This window comes from Notolepis coatsorum, assembly GCF_963971535.1.
Source record: "Notolepis coatsorum genome assembly, chromosome: 19".
NCBI classification, from domain to species: domain Eukaryota; kingdom Metazoa; phylum Chordata; class Actinopteri; order Aulopiformes; family Paralepididae; genus Notolepis; species Notolepis coatsorum.
The window spans coordinates 74,529,072-74,550,885 of record NC_140183.1 but is presented as its reverse complement, the minus strand read 5'-3'; the positions used below and the strand labels follow the sequence as shown (position 1 = coordinate 74,550,885).

At 46.8% G+C, this 21,814-nt stretch overlaps 1 protein-coding gene across 3 annotated transcripts in view; it reads left to right on the top strand.

Moving 5' to 3' along the window:
• osbpl3b (oxysterol binding protein-like 3b) overlaps positions 1–21,814 on the top strand; it is a 181,388-nt gene that overhangs the window by 63,477 nt on the left and 96,097 nt on the right. For all 3 annotated transcript variants that reach the window (XM_084336436.1, XM_084336434.1, XM_084336435.1), the window contains 5 exons: positions 6,635–6,751; positions 14,386–14,439; positions 14,866–14,979; positions 15,493–15,657; positions 15,893–16,004. In XM_084336436.1, coding sequence (XP_084192562.1) covers positions 6,635–6,751; positions 14,386–14,439; positions 14,866–14,979; positions 15,493–15,657; positions 15,893–16,004 — 562 coding nt within the window. The remainder of the gene's footprint in view (positions 1–6,634; positions 6,752–14,385; positions 14,440–14,865; positions 14,980–15,492; positions 15,658–15,892; positions 16,005–21,814) is intronic.

The following is a 21,814-nucleotide window of genomic DNA, read 5'->3' as shown; positions in this document are numbered from 1 at the left end:
TTCCTTTTTTTTTAACCAGGAAGTCCCAATGAGATACAAGATCGGTTTGGGAGAGGGAGGTAAGGGGGTTTAGATTGTGTGTTCTGAAGTTTAGACTTCAGAGAGGGAGAGTAAAGTACAGAAAAAAAGGTACCGTTGGGTACCGGTATCGATTCCCAGGTAAAAAGAAACATTTTCAGGCTCGGTCTCCCGAAAAGACCCACCGTGTAGGCCAGATGCAAGCCGCATTTTACAATAAACCACTTTGGGGCTGCTTAAAAATAATAATAATTATAATCGCAAATGTAATCGCAATCGCAATATCTGTCAGAAAAATCGCAATTAGATTATTTCCCAAAATCGTGCAGCCCTAACACACACACACACACACACACACACACACACACACACACCAGTCACACACACTGATGGGCGACAGTGGCTCGGGAGGTAGAGCAGTCGTCTGGTAATCCGGAGGTTCCCAGTTCGATTCCCGCTCCTCCTCCATCTGGGCAGCGTGTGTAGGGAGTGTCCTTGAGCAAGACATTGCTCCTGATGAGCAGGTTGGCACCTTGCATGGTTGCCTCCGCCGTCGGTGTGTGGATGTCTGAGTGAATGGGTAAAAATGTAAGGAACACATTGTAAAGCGCTTTGGATAAAAGCTGCTATATAAATGCAGCCATTTACCATTTACCACACACACTCACGCACACACACATACACAACAGACACACACCAGTCACATATACACACCAGTCACACACGCACACACACACACACACACACACCAGTTACACACACACACATTCCAGTCACACATTTACATTTAGTAATTTAGCTGACGCTTTTATCCAAAGCGACACAGGTCAGCAGGAAGGGTACAACTCTTTATAGTGGTAGAGACATATTAGCATAGTAGGTATTTGCTACAGGCCAGATAAATTCCTTAGTATCAAAGTGCATATTAGTAAAAGACTCAAAGGGTAGTCGTTTTTTTTCTTTCCATTTCAGATATTGATTGAAGATCAATACTGACAAAGACTGACCACAGGCAATCTCACACACGCACCTGTGACTAACATCCGGCCACTCAATCACAAACAGCTGCTCACATGGCCGGATCAGGATGGACCATCCGGTTACACAGACGGATCATTTTGCAGCGCTGTACTGTATGAAGCCTAAAGAAGGAGTTTGTTGCCACTCTTCAGTTTCTTCACATCGTTTTTTCTCATGTTCTGATGGAGTGGATGTCTGGTGTTGTGTGTCTGTGGCTTTTTCTTGGTAAAGAAAAATGGTAAATGGTGCATTTATATATCGCTTTCTCTGTAATGGGAGAGAAAGATGACAAGATTAGGTTCTTGATTCAGCATTTTGGAATGGGTGGGGTTGGGAGAAGCAGGTGCAGGTGTTCTCTTTTTCCTCGTAGAATAGTGCAAAGTCTTCAGCAGAGAGAGAGGACATGGTGGCGTGCAGTTTGCGGAGCTTCTTAGCCGAGGCCTCGATCTTATGGTGAAAGAAAAAAGCTTTGGCAGTAGTGATGTTTTTGAGAAAGTTAGCAAGAGGTTGTGATAGGTGGTGATGTCACCGGTGAGGCGTGTCTTTCTCTACTTCCTCTCGGCTGCTCTCAGGACCTGTATTTCTTCTCTCACTGCATCCAACAGCCATGGACTGGGTGCGGAACGGTGGGAAGGCTTCTCGGCAAGGGGACAGAGCTTGTCGAAGGAGGTTGAGAGGGCTGAGAGGAGAGCAGAGAAAGTCTCACTCAAAGGTAGACCTGATAGGATGTCGGAGGAGAGGGTGGAGGGGGATAGGGAACGTAAATTGCGTCAGAATGAGACAGTTTGGGTTGGACCCCGAAACATACCATGAAATATTTTTCAAATTGACAATTTTTTTTTTTTATGTCATAACTCCTACGCCATGAGTCCGATTTACACTAAACTAGGTAGAGACATCCACCTATTCTCCCTCTACAAATCTGCCTCAAGGACCCAAAAAGTCAGCCATATTGGATTTCCCGCCATCTTGGATTTTATGTAAAACACATTTTTGACATCTCATAAACTGTAAGTCCAATTACTACAGAATTTGCTGAGGATCATTAATGGATGAAGCTTATCAAAAGTTACATAAGGCTTGTTTATATCTTTTGTTACTCAGTTTGTTACTCAGTTGTAAGAGTTGTATCCTTCCTGCTGACTTGTCGTACAGAACCTGTAAGTCGCTATGGATAAATGTAAATGAACATCTCCTCCTAAACCGTAAGTCCGATTGCTACAGCATTATGTGGGGTGTCGTGAGAGTCGCCCAATGTTAAGTAGGCCATTCAACTCGGTAGAGTTGATTATTATGAGACCAGCCTGAGATATTACAAAACACAGAAGAGGTTGTGAGGTGATAGTATGATGAAATTAATGAAACAATATTATGACCATTCAAACAACAAGGTTATGTCTATTAAAAGACAGTTCCCCCTTTTGTTGTTTGTTGGTTACCATCCGTCTTTGTTTGATGTTTTTAGTTATTTTTAGTCTTCATCTGATGTGTTTGTTTTTATGTGACTTTATCTGATATGTCACAAATTGTGAGACGTTTCAGTTTACCCAAAAGGCACTGGTACCAGTGTTTAGGTTGCTTGCTCACTTTAACGTTATTACAGGGCTATTTGACAGGAGACAAAAAGCAAACACAGGTTCTCAGTTTTACTAAGCTAGGGGCAGCTGCATATGATATACTCACTACCCGGTCAAATCTTTTACAATGTCCCATGATAACATTTTTGTATGACACAGCCTTCTTAGGTGCACCAAAGTAATGTCCCATGATACAACACTTTATATTAATTCAGGTTGTGTAGCTAAACCAGTCCAACACAGGTTCTCAGAAAGCATGTAAGTTCTTTGCCAAGATAATTTTGAGAAACCTATGCCAGGGACATTCCTGAATACCACATGAAGAAGATGGCACCATGTTCCATAATTATTCAGATACTGCTACACTAGCTAACATTTACCTGCAAAGAAATAATGCAACGTGTGTTCTTCCTTTTGAGAAGTATTTGATTACGCTGCTATTATACATAGAACAGAATGATGGAGCATTTCCCTCCTGTCATTCAGTTCTCCAAAATCGTATCCAAATTGTTATAAAATTGCATATACCTACCTATGTATGTAGTGTGTTTCTTTTCATTGCCTTCTTTGCAATGTTTGCCGTCATTTCCTCTATTCAGGCTGTATTGATTTATGGTAAATGGCTTCTGATTTATGTCAATCCGGGGCGTTTCACTGGCCATTTATAGGTATTTATGGGCGTTAAGAGGGTGGGACACAAAGTACGCTCCAAACGAATGCAGGATACGCGGCTCCGCCCTCTTGTGCAAGTATAGACCCTTAGACCAGCTTCTACACACGCGCCATCAAGTCGTTTCTGCCAAAGAGTCCTTAGTCACCATGGAAACCACTTCCCAGCCTTTTGGCAGGGATGGTTGTTTATTGTAAACATCACATTTCGCCTCTAGATGCAGTAAATTATAATTTCTCTAAACATTGAGATCACATCACATTTAATTATTCATTATGTGTTTATCTAGCTTCATCATTGCCGTTACAAATGTCCCCATTCAAAATTACCACAGTGTTTATATATATATAGTGATTATATAGTCTCTGGATGCAATTATCTGTACATGTGAGTGCAGTGTGTATTGAATACACAGTTCAGAGTTGCAGTTCAACTGAGGTTCCATTAAATGGGGATGTTTTAACTAAATCATGGCACAATACCTAGTATTGCCTTATTATGTGTATTTCCCCAGAAAATAAGTTCACTATTGTAAGCAAAGAGAGATTTGTGGCTACTGGCTACCCATAGAACCCAACCTTAGGTTGTCTAGTTTCAGAAGGTAACAGCATCTTCACTCTAACTCTAAAACTGAGCCCTCTGCAGTCACAACAGGGTTAATGTTGTTAATTACTATATACACACAACGAGTTTCTCCGTTGGGAAATGAAAGCCACAGAATCTCATTCCGGTCTTGCCTACAGAGCAGCGTCAAAGTGTCAAAGTGTCCTTGAGCGAGACACTTAACCCCTAACTGCTCCCGATGAGTAGGTTGCCACCTTGCATGGTCGCCTCCGTCATTGGTGTGTGAATGTGTGAGTGAATGGGTGAATGTGAGGCTATAAAGTGCTTTGGATAAAAGCACTATATAAATACAGTCCATTTACCATTTATACAGTATGTGTTATAATCTCACGACAGATAAGCACATGCCCCTAGGATTATCCCTTCTATCGGTTCAAATTCCATCGAAAGTCATTCCACTACTACTCTTTGAAATTCACGTGAAACTCCACCAGGCTCTGTTCAAATGCTCAGAAATGGAGGAAGGGATGGAAAAGGAGACTTTGAAATGAATAAGTTGCAATATCCAGTTGATCGTTGGTACAGTGTGCGGATCATTTTCCCAAATCTCTCTTTGCTAACGGCGTATATAGGCACTGTGCCAAGTAGTTTGTTATGGAATCCATGCTGGTCTGATTCTGCCGTTACGTGACACACACACACACACACACACACACACACACACACACACACACACACACGCTTCACTGCCTGAACAGAGGCTGATTGGTCATGATTGGTTTATGGGCGTAACCTTAGCAGACTCCACACAAACAGAGAACAGGTTGTCACATTCACACACACACACACACATTTGTTTAATTAAATCGCAGCCTTTTCCCCCCGATTATATAATTGCACAGGCTGACATTGCGATTGTCATTGCGATCAGATTGAACGTGCACGTGCAGCACTAGTTTCAAGGGGGTGTGTTACAATGTAAACAGTTTCCAGCAAGAGCAGCTTTGGCTGAGAATTGGGAGGTTGGAGTCTGATGTTTTATTTCTAGAATCCAGTGGAGGGGGTGCACCTCAGCCAAACATGCTCTGGGGTAAACCCTGCTGCTTGGCATCACATCAGCGATTGACCTGTTTGAAATCGTTTGCACTGTTCTGATAATGGCTATAGTGCATGGGTTCTTGCTTTCGTTCTTCACAAGGACATGATTGGTCATTCCCCATAAATGACATGCAATCAGAATTTACCTTACGCTGTCCTCTGCGTCTCTGTCCTCGCGGGCGAGTCGTTATGTCACCGTTTTCCTGCCGAATGTCGTTTGCCCTTCAAGGAAAGACTGTTTCGCGATGGTGACTCACTGTGTAAGAGGGGGCAAACATCATCACTAGAGATAGAGAAAGACGCACGCCACGCCCTCCCCCGCAACCATCCTCCACCCCCTTAGATAGGAGGGCTTATTTTAGATGGCCCCTCCTCTTGCCTGGTCTGCCTCCACGGTACACTTTGTTCAGTCAGTGCCTGTAAAACAGGGGGAGAAAGGGGCCCCATTAAACGGAAAAAAACACACACGCGCACTGTGTGCGTCCGCGTCCGGGCCTCTCCGCCTGGATTCCCTCCGTCCGGAGGTCGGCGGCAATGTGAACATGAATCGTGCTGCGGAAATTCTTGTGCTTGGATAATGGCATTAGGATTAGGCAGAAATCCCACATTACAGCATTACAGCAAACAGATTTAAACCCAGTAATGTGACGTAAACCGCCGTTTATGCAATATACCCTGTGTCCATAGAGCTACTGTAATATCTTCTGTTTATGCTACACACGTCCTGTCTGAGTACATTACTTCCTGGAATTGTCATTGCTGAAGGGATCTTCTGGATTAGTCTGTGATGAAATATCATCTTAATCTGTTTGTCTACATAAATGATTGAATTTTAGTGTTCTAAGCATATTCTGGATATTACAGGCACAATAACAGCCCGTCGTGGTTATTGGCACTGGTGTAGGCCGAGAGCGAATAATAATAATAATCTATTATTCGTTTGATGTCTTCATAATCAGACAACATTACCACATAAGCTTGCAGTCACTATGGATACTATGTCAGTATGATTTGGCCTTAGCAACTACCTTAAAATCAAGCACAAGAACTCCCAACGGTCATCCTCAGCAACGCCAACCTGCTCACCCCATGCTCATTTACCAGAGGTCAGGACGCCTCCCACTCTCTGTGGGGAGAGCTACTGGCAGCATTTAAGCTATCAGAAACCGCCAATTATGAATTATAATACGCTGCTAACTCTGAGCATGCCTCTGTCAGGGATGATTCATATAATTCATGTTATCAAACCACCCCATGGGACAGCTTGTAACACCCCTCTGTGTGTGTGTGTGTGTGTGTGTGTGTGTGTGTGTGTGTGTGTGTGTCTGTCTGTCTGTCTGTCTGTCTGTCTGTCTGTCTGTCTGTCTGTCTGTCTGTCTGTGTGTGTGTGTGTGTCTGTGTGTGTGTGTGTGTCTGTGTCTCTGTGTGTGTCTGCATGTGTGCGTGCTTGCGCATTTTTTTGTTTGTGTGTGCATGCATGCAGGGGTGTGTCTGTGTGTGCTGTGCATGCATGCATGCACCATGCAGGGGTGTGTCTGTGTGTGTGTGTGCGTGCATGCATGCAGAGGTGTGTCTGTGTGTGTGTGTGTGTGTGCACGTGTGTGTGTGTCTGTGTGGTCTCAGAGTTCTTGTGAAACCACTGTGTCAGAGAGTTCTAATATACATGTGCGTCTGTCTGTGTCCACAGGACAGTTGGGAGATAGTGGAGGGCCTGCGTGGAGGACTCAGTAATGTCCAGGAGCCCCAGAGACAGGAGGGATTCATGCTGAAGAAACGGAAGTGGCCAATGAAAGGCTGGCATAAGGTATTCTAACATCATATACTGCTCTCCACAATGAAAGGCTGGCATAAGGTATTCTATTTTTTTTTTTTTTTTTTTTTTTTTTTTTTTTCTTTTTTCCCCCTCCATTTTCCTCCGATTTTTCTCCCATCCCAATGTTAGTCGTATGCCAATTCCCAGTCCCTTCCTGGTCGCTGCGCTTTACCCCCCACAGTCAGATCATTTGGGAGAGTGGAGGCTACCACGTGCTTCCTCCGACACACGTCCAGCCAATCACCGCTTCTTTTCACCTGGCAGCGCGGATTCAGAGGGCGTAGCGTGTGGGAGGACCACACTATCCCCCTCACGTCCAATCCGCGCTTAGCAGGCGCCCCGACCGAACTGTAGGAGTCGCTGTTTACAACGACCCGGACCCACCCCGCCAGCTTCTCCCACCCTCTAATACAGCCAATTGTATTAGTGCAGACGGCCAGCCAAGCTGGTGACAACCCCGGAGCTGTGAGCTGGATTCGAACAGGCGAACCAAGCTCACAGCTCCGGGGCTGGTGACGAACGCAATCTCCGCTCGACCACCTAACCGCCTCGGCATAAGGTATTCTAACATCATATACCGCTCTCCACAATGAAAGCATGGTATAAGATGCCACTCTACTACAATAAAGTTAACTGCACAAGATGATGAAAAGAAAAATAAAGCCTGACCCATGTATGTCGTAAAAACGAATCAGGAAGGAATATCAAATCTGGCCACTCTGAAATGACTATGCCATACGAGGGGAAGGCAACACGCTTGAGAAACACATGTCCCACCACGAGATCAATCCCATCCTGTCCTCCTCACCCTCGGCCATCGTTCCATCAAGTAAACCCGTCTCCCGACGTGTATCTGCTGTATTCCCCTGCAGCAGTCATAGGCATCTTCAGCCCAGGGATCGGTACATGATGTCACTGTCATACACAAGTGCTTCTGTCTGCTACATGCACCGGTCAGTGTATGGTGTTGGGGCAGCATCATCACGTACCGATCCTTGCCGTTAAATTTGTTCAGACCACAGCAGAACGTTCCGCTGCACGTGAGCCACAGAAATGCCTGGGAACGTGTATAGCTTGTGTGGACGCTGACACGCTAGTTGATCAATAAAAGAGCTTCACTACTGAACAGCTATTTTATTTAGAAAACATCGATGCTACCACCATGCTACTAAGGAATGTAGTTAAGGGTGCTGTAAGTGGTATTTTCTTAAATATAAGTGGTCTACATGTTAAAATAAAAGCTCTGCATTCCCACAGCCATCACTGAGAGTGTTTGGTCAGTAGCATGGGTCTCCCAGTCCCTCCACTCTGCAGTAAACAGAAAATACATTTTCTGGTATCCTGTTCCCACTTTATCCAATTAGGAGAGAGAACTCCATTGAGAGAACTCCACACTGCCAAAATTGTCAAATTTGGCTTGGCAAGATCTCTTGAAATAAGTATCTAGTGTTCTCTCTCCTGATTGGGAATGGGATACCAGAACATTTATTTTCTGTTCACAGCAGAGTGGAGGGACAGGGAGACCTGTATTACTGACCAAACACACTCTACATCAGTGATGGCTGTCGGAATGTAGAGCTACTTATTTTAACAAAGAAATACCACTTACAGCACCTTTAAGCTAGTAATACTGTTACTAGCTCCGTGGTGGGAGTCGAGCTGGTCAGACTAGAGGTGGTGGCAGAGAGGGGGATGAGAAGGAAGCTGGCTGCTATCCTGGAGAATCCCTCCCACCCTCTCTACGACGAGCTAGTCAAGATGAGAAGCACGTTCAGCCACAGACTTATACCCCCCCGACACCCAACTAAACGCCTCGGCCAGTCCTTCATACCAGCGGCCATCAGGCTCCACAACAGTGGGCAGGGACTGCTGCCAGACATCCAACTTGTTATGGTTTGTAACCGACCCCAATCGCACAACACAAGACAGGTATGGTGGTTTGCCAAGAAACAGATATTTATTGTGAACAGGGAAAAAGGGCACTGTCCCTTTAAGGGAGAAAACACAAAACACTGGAATAACGCCTAAGGGAAGGTTAAGGGAACGCCTTGGGACAGAGGAACTAGAGACTAGGTAAACCAGGGACAAGGAGAACTAGGGAGAGAGGACTAGGGACTAGGAGAGCTAGGGATAGAGGACTAGGGACTAGGAGAACTAGGGATAGAGGACTAGGGACTAGGAGAACTAGGGATAGAGGACTAGGGACTAGGAGAACTAGGGATAGAGGACTAGGGACTAGCTGGAACTAGAAGGGGGGAACTTGGGGAACAGAGGGAACAGGTTCTGGGGAACAGAGGGCCAGGTTCTGGTGACAGAGGGAACAGAGGCCCGCGGAGGCGGGCTGGGGTACAGGGAGGAACTGGGGACTGGTGGGAAAACATCTGGGCCGCTCTGCAGGACAGAGGAGAGAGTTAATGCACAAAAGGGAAAAAACAGAGCAGGTGCAGAACAGTCCAAATAACAAAGTGAACAAAGTAATAATATCTTCGTGTGACAAACACACCGGGGGAGATGTAAAGTCCAAAAATACTATTCTAAGTGAGAACCAAAAACAGAGGCATTACGCTGGGAGATGAAATGTCCAAACTAACTAACAGAGGCAATACGCTGGGAGATGAAATGTCCAAACTAACTAACTGAGGCAATACGCTGGGAGATGAAATGTCCAAACTAACTAACAGAGGCAATACGCTGGGAGAGTGACATCACAATCAAAACTCACCCAGGCGTATGCGTAAAGGTACAGGAACAGCAGCGGGAACGGGGGCAAGAGACATTACGCTGAGTGAGTGACATCACAATCAAAACTCACCCAGGCGTATGCGTAAAGGTAAAGGGGCAGCAGCGGGAACGGGGGCAAGGGCACTACGCTGAGTGAGTGACATCACAATCAAAACTCACCCAGGCGTATGCGTAAAGGTACGGGGACAGCAGCGGGAACGGGGGCAAGGACACTACGCTGGGTGAGTGACATCACAATCAAAACTCACCCAGGCGCATGCGTAATGGTACAGGGACAGCAACGGGAACGAAGGCATCGCCACCGGGGCGGCTGGCTGTCCGAGCCGAGGGAGAGAGTGCTGGAACAGTGGCGGTGACGAGGGCATCGTCCACCGGGTAGCCGCTGTCGGAGCCGAGGAACAGAGTGCGCGCCACACCTTGGTGTGCGCGTCGGAACAGGGAGCTGGAACAGTGGCGGTGGCGAGGATGTCGTCCACCGGGTAGCCACTGTCGGGGCCGAGGAACAGAGCGCGCGCCACACCTTGGTGTGCGCGTCGGAACAGGAAGCTGGAACAGTGGCGGTGGCGAGGATGTCGTCCACCGGGTAGCCACTGTCGGAGCCGAGGAACAGAGTGCGCGCCACACCTTGGTGTGCGCGTCGGAACAGGGAGCTGGAACAGTGGCGGTGGCGAGGATGTCGTCCACCGGGTAGCCACTGTCGGAGCCGAGGAACAGAGTGCGCGCCACACCTTGGTGTGCGCGTCGGAACAGGGAGCTGGAACAGTGGCGGTGGCGAGGATGTCGTCCACCGGGTAGCCACTGTCGGAGCCGAGGAACAGAGTGGCGCGCCACACCTTGGTGTGCGCGTCAGAACAGAGAGACGCATCGGGGTGCGTCTGCCAGGAGGAGTGTGCCAAGCACGAAGGTCTGGAAGATGCGCGTCGGCGCGCTGAGGTCTGGAGAGCGTGCCAAGCTCGAAGGTCTGGAAGATGCGCGTCAGAGCGCTGGTACGGAGGAGCGTGCCAAGCTCGAAGGTCTGGAAGATGCGCGTCTGTGCGCCGGTACGGAGGAGCGTGCCAAGCTCGAAGGTCTGGAAGATGCGCGTCAGAGCGCTGGTACGGAGGAGCGTGCCAAGCTCGAAGGTCTGGAAGATGCGCGTTGCGCGCTGGTCTGGAGAGCGTGCCAAGCTCGAGCGTCCTTGGAAGATGCGCGTTAGAGCGCTGGTACGGAGGAGCGTGCCAAGCTCGAAGGTCCTGGAAGATGCGCGTTGCGCGCTGGTCTGGAGAGCGTGCCAAGCTCGAGCGTCCTTGGAAGATGCGCGTTGCGCGCTGTGGACTGGAGAGCGTCTGCGCTGGTCTGGATGTGCGTCAGGACGACAGCTGCGCGGGGGGTCTGAAGTGGATGACTGGGATGCCTCCCGTGGAAGTCTAGGGAGCGCAGACCAGTCCCACTCTCAGGCAACGGCGACAGCAGGCGAAGGCTGGAGCAAACATCTCGACGCCGGAGAATGGAACAGCATAGGCAGACAGAGGATCTCCCGAAAGAGTCTAGATGTTTAGAGAATATGACTCGGCAAGTATACAACACGACCCCACGCCAAAACGAGGGGAAGCGCCCTGGTATTTAAAGCCCACAGGGGGACTAATTAGCCTGCCACCACAGGTGCGAGAGATAATAGAATATCAAACAGGTGTGGCCACTAAGGGTAAGGAACGAGAGGGTGGGGGCTAGAGAGAGTGAGTAGGGAATTCCTAACAGTAGGCTTAAAGAAGACAGAGAATAGGGAATTCCTAACAGTAGGCTTAAAGAAGACAGAGAAAAGGTAGTGAGCAGCGGGCAAAACCTCACACAACTACAACTACTAGGAACCTAAAAAGGACAATAACACTACCTTATGCATACTGCACCTTATGTGAATACTGTATACTTCAGTTAGTTAGTTAGTTAATTATATTGATTTGTTATATTGTTTACACGGCTTGTTTTGACTACCTGTACCTCCCCTCCCCCTCCCCAATGCTGCTATGATGCCTGAATTTCCCCCAAGGAGATCAATAAAGGAATATCTTATCTTATCTTAGAGCACATTACTGCTCAACACTGAGTATTCTAACATCACATACTGCTCTCCACAATGAAGGGCTGGCATAAGGTATTCTAATATTACATACTGCTCTCCCCAGTCAGCCAGTAGGGACCTTTGAAGGGCACTGTGCAGGGGGCATGATATTGCGTATAATATTCTCAGTCCATACTCACACGTTCTCTCTCTTACACACACAACCTCACACACGCGCACACACACAAAACTCCACAGGGAGTGCCCTATAGTGCAACCAACCAACCCACAGACTGCAGCGAGTATAGAGGGGCACCTTCTGAGGATCTACACTAATAGAGGAGGAGCTACTGTAACTCTGTGTTGTACATGTTCTCAGTGGACATTACCTACTGTACACTAATAGAGGAGGAGCTACTGTAACTCTGTACTGTACATGTTCTCGGTGGACATTACCTACTGTACACTAATAGAGGAGGAGCTACTGTAACTCTGTGTTGAACATGTTCTCAGTGGACATTACCTACTGTACACTAATAGAGGAGGAGCTACTGTAACTCTGTGTTGTACATGTTCTCAGTGGACATTACCTACTGTACACTAATAGAGGAGGAGCTACTGTAACTCTGTGTTGTACACGTCCTCGGTGGACATTACCTACTGTACACTAATAGAGGAGGAGCTACTGTAACTCTGTGTTGTACACGTCCTCGGTGGACATTACCTACTGTACACTAATAGAGGAGGAGCTACTGTAACTCTGTGTTGTACACGTCCTCAGTGGACATTACCTACTGTACACTAATAGAGGAGGAGCTACTGTATCTCTGTGTTGAACATGTTCTCAGTGGACATTACCTACTGTACACTAATAGAGGAGGAGCTACTGTAACTCTGTGTTGTACACGTCCTCAGTGGACATTACCTACTGTACACTAATAGAGGAGGAGCTACTGTAACTCTGTGTTGTACATGTTCTCAGTGGATATTACCTACTGTACACTAATAGAGGAGGAGCTACTGTAACTCTGTGTTGTACACGTCCTCAGTGGACATTACCTACTGTACACTAATAGAGGAGGAGCTACTGTAACTCTGTGTTGTACATGTTCTCAGTGGACATTACCTACTGTACACTAATAGAGGAGGAGCTACTGTAACTCTGTGTTGTACATGTTCTCGGTGGACATTACCTACACTAATAGAGGAGGAGCTATCTCTGTGGGTTGTATGCTTTGTGCACGTTCTCAGTGGACATGACCTCAGTGCCCCACCTAAGACGACACCCGTCCACTTGACTAACACTATACTTCCAGTTGAACATGTGCTCGCTGTGATTCCCAGTGCAGTGTCCAATTTACCAGTCGCATCCTATACCCCACGTCGAAACCGCTGGTCGGAAATGCGATGACATCACTCCTTTGTCTTTTAAACTAATTGAATGTGTTGATGAACGACTTCCAGCCTAGATTGGACGCGAGTGCCCCAGGGGAGGGGGTCGATTCCTCGTGGTAGGCGTGCGCTCTCCCTCTCCCTAAAAGGCTTGCTCTCAGTGAGATGACATTGACTACATATCGCCATGCTTCTCTGAGATGCATTAGCTGATGACCTGCCTGTTAGTGGACACAGCTTCTCAGATAACAGGAGCGGGGCTGTATGGGTTTAGTATTGACCCACAGAGCGTTTCAGGTCTTTCTGGTTTCGACAGTCTCATCCTGGTGATGTCAGAGCTCTGGCGCCAGACGAGACTTTTATAAAACCAAGGAGCAGAGAGAGAGAGAAAGAGAGTGATAGAGACAAGAAGAGGGGAAGAGGACAGGGAACTAGGATGACAAATAGCACATTGTACAGACATTAGTTTATTACATCAGGAGCCAACTTCATCATAGCTGTCTTCATCACAGCTATCTTCATCACAGTCACTCCAAACTTGCTCTGAGGAAGTTAAATCACCGACGACGATGAGGAGGAGTATAGAGCCCTTTGTGGGGTGGAGCGACAGCAACCACCTCCAACTCAACACCAGTAAGACCAAGGAGCTGGTGGTGGACTTCCGGAGGGGCACTGGTTGTTTGTACTACCTGTACCTCCCCTCCCCCTCCCCTATGCTGCTATGATGCCTGAATTTCCCCAAGGGGATCAATAAAGGAATATCTTATCTTATAAAGGAACAACACGCCAACATTATGGGGAATGCGCTTCCGTCTTCTCGTCTTCTCCGGAGTCAGACAAGAAGATATATACCAATTTACATGACTAAGATGCAGTGTTATGGTGCTGTCAGCCAGTAGTGACAACAATATAAGCTAACAGAAAGACTGTGCTTAGAGTTCACCTTGAACACAAACAGATCACATGTAGTGCTATTTGGTAGAACTCAATATGAAGAGACACTTAAAAGAACACGCCGGCATTATGGGAAATGCACCTACTGTCTTCTAGCCTGGCTTAGCACAAAGGAATGGAAGCGGATACGGACCACTAGCCTAGCTGAAAGAGAGGTGTTTTAGCCAACAGCTAGGCTAGCTGGTCCATATCCACTTCCATTAATGTGTGCTAGGCTAGGCTGGCTTAGAGCCAGATAGCTTTCTACTGAAGGCACAGAGAGGAAATGTGTATCTTATCTTCTTGTCTGACTCCGGAGAAGACGGTAAGCGCACTTCCTATAATATTGGTGTGTTCCTTTAAATATCATCACGTCCCCCCAACTCACTCTCTCTCTCTCTCTCTCTCTCTCTCTCTCTCTCTCTCTCTCTCTCTCTCTCTCTCTCTCTCTCTCTCTCTCTCTCTCTCTCTCTCTCTCTCTCACACTCTCTCTCTCTCACACTATCTCTCTCCCTCACAGAGATACTTCTTCCTACACAAGGGCATCCTGAAGTACGGCAAGTGTAGCACTGACGTGAGTACAAAGGCCCGCTGGCCCCTGTCTACTGTAGGTGGGCCTGTCAATCACAGATTATTACAAAAGACATAACGGGCTGCTGGCTGTTATTCTCAAAGCATCCGCAGGAGAGACATCTGCCTCTGAATACGGGAAAGGCTCTCCTTCCCACTGAAAACCCATAGGTGTCTTAAAGGTGCACCCGTCAAATTGATGTAATTGCACGCCAGCCATGCAGGGGCCCAGATCCTTATAAGGCCATAGGCACAGTAATGTCTACTTCCTCCAGCCGAGGGTGTTATTGCAACTGCAGTAAATCAGGCACATGCACACTGTCAATGTTGCTGAACACCAGACCCCCCCCCCCGCCCCAGTAGTTATTGGTCCTGGTTGTAGAACACTGCATCTTTTTTAGTCAGAGGTTATTACTCTCTTGCTTTGCAGATCGAGAAGGGGAAACTACACGGCCGCATCGACGTGGGCCTCTCTGTCATGGCCATTAAGAAGAAAGCCAAGTGCATCGATCTTGATGCAGAGGAGAACATCTATCACCTGAAGGTAAACTGGGAGACTGAACGAGACAAGCCGTTGTCCGCGCGGGGGGAGGGTTAGAAGACGGTAATATACACGTGGATTACTCATCATAATTGTGTCCTTCTGGATCCCTGGGATTAGCTCCCTCTCCTTGAGGGACATAAAAAAAATAAAAAAAAAAAAAAAAAACGTTTAAGTTGTATATTATGTCCTGGGTTCAAATGCAATCTAGGGCCCTTGTGGCATGTCTCTCTCTCTCTCTCTCTCTCTCACACACACACACACACACACACACACACACACACACACACACACACACACACACACACACACACACACACACACACGCAACCATTTCCTGTCACTCTCTACTGTGTTATCTTGATAAAGCAGAAGTGCCCTAAGAAACCTCTTTAAAAAAATCCTTTTATGACAGAGGATTTATGGCGGCTGCTGCCGCTCACGCTGTGTGTGTTTTTCACAACCCCTCCCTTTGCCCTTGTGACTTGGCATCTGCCTGCGCCGTCCTCCCCGTAGATCAAGTCCCAGGAGCTGTTTGACGAATGGGTGTCCAAGCTCCGGCACCACAGGCTCTTCCGTCAGAACGAGATTGCCATGTGTCCCCAGGACGAGCCGTACTACTACCCCCACTACCCCTCCCCCGGCTCCCCCGGCACGGCCGAGTCCAACGCCATGAGGAAGGTACGACGTGGCAGTAACTGTGAAGTGTCGGCGCTCTCAAGAGGGCTCTTCACACCAGAGACCCCTGTGTCAACAAAAAGGCTTTCACCAGATTAGCTTCAGCCTCTCATTTTGATCTCCAACGTGTTATGAGATCACATAATATCTACAAAGGCATTTTCCTGAACCCCCCCCTCAGGGAGAGCGAGGGGATAGTTGCTATTGGACTGACCTTGTCATCTCTTTGTTGTTGTAGCCTGTGTCCATAGCCAGGCAGTCCTCAGTGCAGGCTGCAGCGTCCTGTAACAGTCAGGCCAAGGTGGCCGCCTGGCTGCAGTCGTCGGACGACATGGACAAGTGCGCCAAAGGTAACCTCCCACACACACACACACACACACACACACACACACACACACACACACACACACACACACACACACACACACACACACACACACCACACACACACACACACACACACACACACACACACACACACCCACACACTCAACTAACCGCCTCGGACGTGACTAGCAGCCTCCAGGCTCCACAACAGTGGGCAGCGACTAGCAGCCATCAGGCTCCACAACAGTGGGCAGTGACTAGCAGCCTCCAGGCTCCACAACAGTGGGCAGCGACTAGCAGCCATCAGGCTCCACAACAGTGGGCAGTGACTAGCAGCCTCCAGGCTCCACAACAGGGGGCAGTGACTAGCAGCCTCCAGGCTCCACAACAGTGGGCAGCGACTAGCAGCCTCCAGGCTCCACAACAGTGGGCAGCGACTAGCAGCCTCCAGGCTCCACAACAGTGGGCAGCGACTAGCAGCCTCCAGGCTCCACAAAAGTGGGCAGCGACTAGCAGCCTCCAGGCTCCACAACAGTGGGCAGCGACTAGCAGCCTCCAGGCTCCACAACAGGGGGCAGTGACTAGCAGCCTCCAGGCTCCACAACAGGGGGCAGTGACTAGCAGCCTCCAGGCTCCACAACAGGGGGCAGTGACTAGCAGCCTCCAGGCTCCACAACAGGGGGCAGTGACTAGCAGCCTCCAGGCTCCACAACAGGGGGCAGCGACTAGCAGCCTCCAGGCTCCACAACAGGGGGCAGTGACTAGCAGCCTCCAGGCTCCACAACAGGGGGCAGTGACTAGCAGCCTCCAGGCTCCACAACAGTGGGCAGTGACTAGCAGCCTCCAGGCTCCACAACAGGGGGCAGTGACTAGCAGCCTCCAGGCTCCACAACAGGGGGCAGCGACAGCGACTGCTACCAGACATTGACCTGGGACTTATAGGAACCCAAGGAGGACAACCTACACTACCTTAGGCTTACTGCACCTTATGTGGATACTGTGATACTGTGATACTGTGAATAATGTATATTTCAGTGGATACCGTGATACTGTGAATAATGTATACTCAGTAGATAGTAAATTATAACACTACCTTATGCATACTGCACCTTATGTGACACTGTAGTGGGTGCTATGGACATAATTCACCATTAGATTGTTTTGATGTATTGATGGGGCACTGTCACTTTAATGGGGTTGGGGCTTAGAGAAGACGCGCTGGTGGAATGTCATTCATAAAAGGTTTTGGTGACGAGGAGCTGTCAGAGTTTAGCACGGCATAGATCTGACAGCTGTCACTTGTGCTAAGAAGATAATAAATGACACACTACTTGGTGTTGTCGCAAGATAGAAATTGTGCGTCTCTCCTTTCCGACGATTTCTACAACACTGTGAATACTGTGAATATTTCTTCAGCTAGTCAGATAGTAAATTATATTGACCATATTGATCAAATTGTTTACACTGCCTGTGTTGTTTTTTACTACCTGTACACTGTGTTGTTTTACTACCTGTACCCCCCCTCCCCCCATGCTGCTATGATGCCTGAATTTCCCCAAGGGGATCAATAAAGGAATATCATATCATATCACACACAATGCACACACACACACACACACACACACACACACACACACACACACACACACACACACACACACACACACACACACACACACACAACGCACCTTTGATTACACTGCCTACTTGCTCAGATGCGTATATTCAGAAGACTTCATTATATTGTTTACACTGCCTATTTTTACTTTTCTACTATATTGTAATTGTATTGCCTGTATTTATGTCTTCTACTATTACCCTGCCCATACCTGTACCTACCCTCCCCCCTCCCCCATGCTGCTATGATGCTTGAATTTCCCCCAAGGGGATCAATAAAGGAATATCGTATCTTATCTTATCTTACAACACACACACACACACACACACACACATTCATACACACAATTCCACACTAGAATACAATCCCTTAATTTTACACCTTAAAAACTAACCTTAATTAATGTATTCATTACAATTAACACTTTCAGCGCCAGCCGTTTTATCCATCCTTGTAGTCAATGGGCCACGCTTTAAAAGATAGGGAGGATTTTCACTGTGCGTCACGATGTTTGCATTTTCACTGTGCGTCACGATGTTTGCAGAGCTATATCTATATATCTACACATATATTATAGCTATGGAGACAATACTATGGCTCATTTGACAGTCACTATCTCTCGTCCAACATGTAAAAAAGAGTACATTCTTTCATGTATACGTTTGCGTGTTATCCCGTGGTGAATATTGTATAGTTTCAGAGTGATCCTGGCTAATTCCTGGAAGCTGCGTTATGGAGCGCTGTGTGAATTTTGCTAAAGGTGTTGGCATTGCTCGCCTGGACATGTTACTATTTCCAAATCAAAGGTATATTGATGGAGGGTCGCAACACAAGGCAACAGACATAATGGGTGAGGATGCAGCGACACAAAACCAGGAAACCGTTTGCAAAATAATAATGTTTATTTATACACAAAGCAACACAGAGAGCAAGGAGGACTACCAGTGGCACCAAATCAAACACAAAAAGGAAAAGAAAACCCACCCCCCCCCCCTTTGCAGGCGCTAAGCACCCAAAAGTACAGCGGGTGGTGCTCACTCTAAACTAGGGTTTTTAACAGCAGCAAACAACAAAAGATAGTGACTTCACAAAACAACAACACAATGAATCAGGGCTTTTGGTACCAGCTCTACACCAACATAACAAAAGCCACAGCTCTACAAGACCTAAATGCCACAAGCCACAGCTCTAGCACAACTATACCCAAAAGGCCAGAGCTCTACAATAAAGTATAACACAAAAGATAGGGTTCCATAAACCCACCACGCAACGAACCAGAGCTTTCACCAGCTCTACCAAAAACATACCACAAGAGCCACAGCCGTAACAAATAGGTATTATGTTTCATCATGAATGCATCAAGGGGGGGGGGGGGGGGGGGGGGTCGTTTTTTGATGCTCTGATCGTCAACAACGGCATACGTTTTGGAGTACGTTATGATCGTTGCATCATTGTTGGATCAAAGTAGGATTGATGTCATATAGTCCTTACCTTTACTAGGAGGTATCCCAAAAAGAATATTTCAATTGTCTGATCGCGATTTCCAGTATTGATGTCCATCGGGTCCCTGACATGAAGTGGCACAAGATATGCCTCAAGTGTTCTGAGCGCGTTCCAAAGTGCTCGGATGAAGCGATTCACTTGGCTTGGTCTAAATTCTCCACCCGGACCATATACAATGTAACACACAGTGTGAAATAAGGTTTCAAAGGGTAGGCGATACTACCACCTAGCAGGATTCGGCCGGTATTGCACTCTCGGGGTCTCAGAATGAGTTCCAATGGTAACACTGAGGTCCGTGAGACTGTATAGAATAAAAAAATCGAATAAAAGAAAAAACAATGAAAACGCTCAACGCATGGCGAGATAACACGACTATAGTTGTGGTTGGCCTTGAATGAGTTAAGGTAAAGTAAGAAATAGATGAAGTGGAATTGTGCATGGCATATGTAAAATTAAGGGACAAAAACCCTGAATTTGACCCTTGAAAAACAATTACAACTCCTAAATTAAAGGAACACTACACCCCAGAAATGATCATTTATATATTAATTACTCGCCTCGTGTTGCTGGATAAATGCTGCCTTCAAATGGAACTTGTGAGTTTGTGGTCTCAACATGGGAAGTCGAGTACACAACACCATTGCTAAGCAACTGGGCAATGCGTCTTGAAGCCACTGAGGCGAGCGGTTTCCCACTTACAACGTTGTGTTTACCACACACCATTCATTCATATGCACTCTTCTCGTGAATGTGGTAAACACTACCCCATTTGAAGGATGCATTTATCTGGAAATGTTTTCGTTAGCAAGGTTTTAGTGAAAATGCATGTGTTTTGGAAGTACTGAGCATATGACTGGATAAATGAGACTTGGATTATACTGAGTTGTGTGAGAGTTTGTAAAGGGATGTTTTGATATAGTTTTTGTTGAAATTAGCCCCCATTAACTTAAATTCTTCAAGTATTGCTACCATTTTACCCCCAAAAAGATTCTTCAGGAATACAAGGCAGGGTGAGTAATTGATTTACCAGGGCGTTCCTAAACAATGGTATAGGAGTGCAGCGCTACTATGACTACGTGCCAGCGCCACCATGTGTTAAAAAAAAATTTAAACGTTTTTATTATTATTATCTTTTTTATAATTATTTTATTTCATAAATGTTTTTGCAGTGAAAAGTTTGGGGTTAGCTTATACCTTTTTTTATTGCACATTTCTTTGCCTCCCGGACGGGGGCCACAACCCCCCTACTTGCGTATCAGCACCATCCTGTTTTAAAATCCTGGGGAAAGCCCTGAATACAGATTGTCATTTTTGGGGTGAAGTGTTTCTTTATGGTCTTTAACTCACGGATTAGCCTCATCCTGTAGTAGCTACTGCCATCGCTGTAAATGGTGGGAGTCGCTCACCTTGTTTGCAGGGCTATAACTATTTAAAGGTCCCATGCATTATAAATGGCCTTTTCCAGTGTTTAGCATTATTTCCTAGCAATTGGGATTATATCAATGTGGTCTGTGTCGTTAATTATCATATTGACTCATCAGTCTAGTCTCGAGTTCACAAGATCTTCCCTCACTCAACTAAGCTGTTCTGATTTGACTCGCAATGGTTGTAGCGCATAGTGTAACCCGACACTTCCTCAAACAGGTTTTGACAGAGAGGCAGAGAACGAGTGAGCGAAAGAGATAGAGAGGGAGAGAGAGAGAGGGACCGGCGGGACCGTGCAGAAGTGTGTGTAAAAATGTGTGTGCGCCATCGCTCTCCCTCGTCGGAGCATTTACACACAAACTTGACTGTGTGGGTGTCGGGGACGCATCTCTCCTCTCTCTCTCCCTCGTCGGAGCATTTACACAGAAACTTGACTGCGTGTGTGTCGGGACGCATCTCTCCTCGCTCTCTCTCCCCCCCCCCCTCTCTCTCTCTCTCTCTCTCTCTCTCTCTCTCTCTCTCTCTCTCTCTCTCTCTCTCTCTCTCGTATGTATCACGCTGTGTGGGTGACTGTCACTGAAAGCGCTTATGGGCGGAGCCCATCCAATAACAGCCTGAAATCCTGAGGCTGAAAAATTATGCTTTTGAGTACTTCATTAGAAATATAAAACAATGAATTTATTTTGAAAAAAACCTTACAGATGTCTTCCATAGACTCACAGGAATTGTGTAAAGTTGCCCAAATAGTGCAAGGAATAGCAATGCATGTCCCCTTTAAATATTATAGCTATATATGCAATACTATGGCCCATTTGACATCGAGTATCTATCGTTCAAGATGTGAAAAAGGAATATTTTTTCCATCCATACATTCTCGTTTTATACCGTGGTGAATATAAGTATGGTTTTAGAGTGGTCTGGGGTAATTCCTGGGAGGCTAGTAATAGCCCGCAACGCATATTATACTTAATCCATTGGCATTGCGTCCCTATACACGCTACAATAAAAAATTCAAATACATATGATCGGTATATTATGTTCCATCATGCATGCATGAAAGAGGGGGGGGGGGGTCGTTTCTGATTAATTGATTGTCAATAACGGCATTCGTTAGTACAACAGCATACGCTGATCAGGGCGATGGCTATGAAAACAATGCACAACCGAGCTGAAATTGACGTTAAATTGCTCTTACCTGTGGCCGATGAGATTCCAAAAAGAATATTCCAATTATTTGATTGCCATCTGGTAGATCATATGTCCATTTGGCCCACGCCATAACCCCCC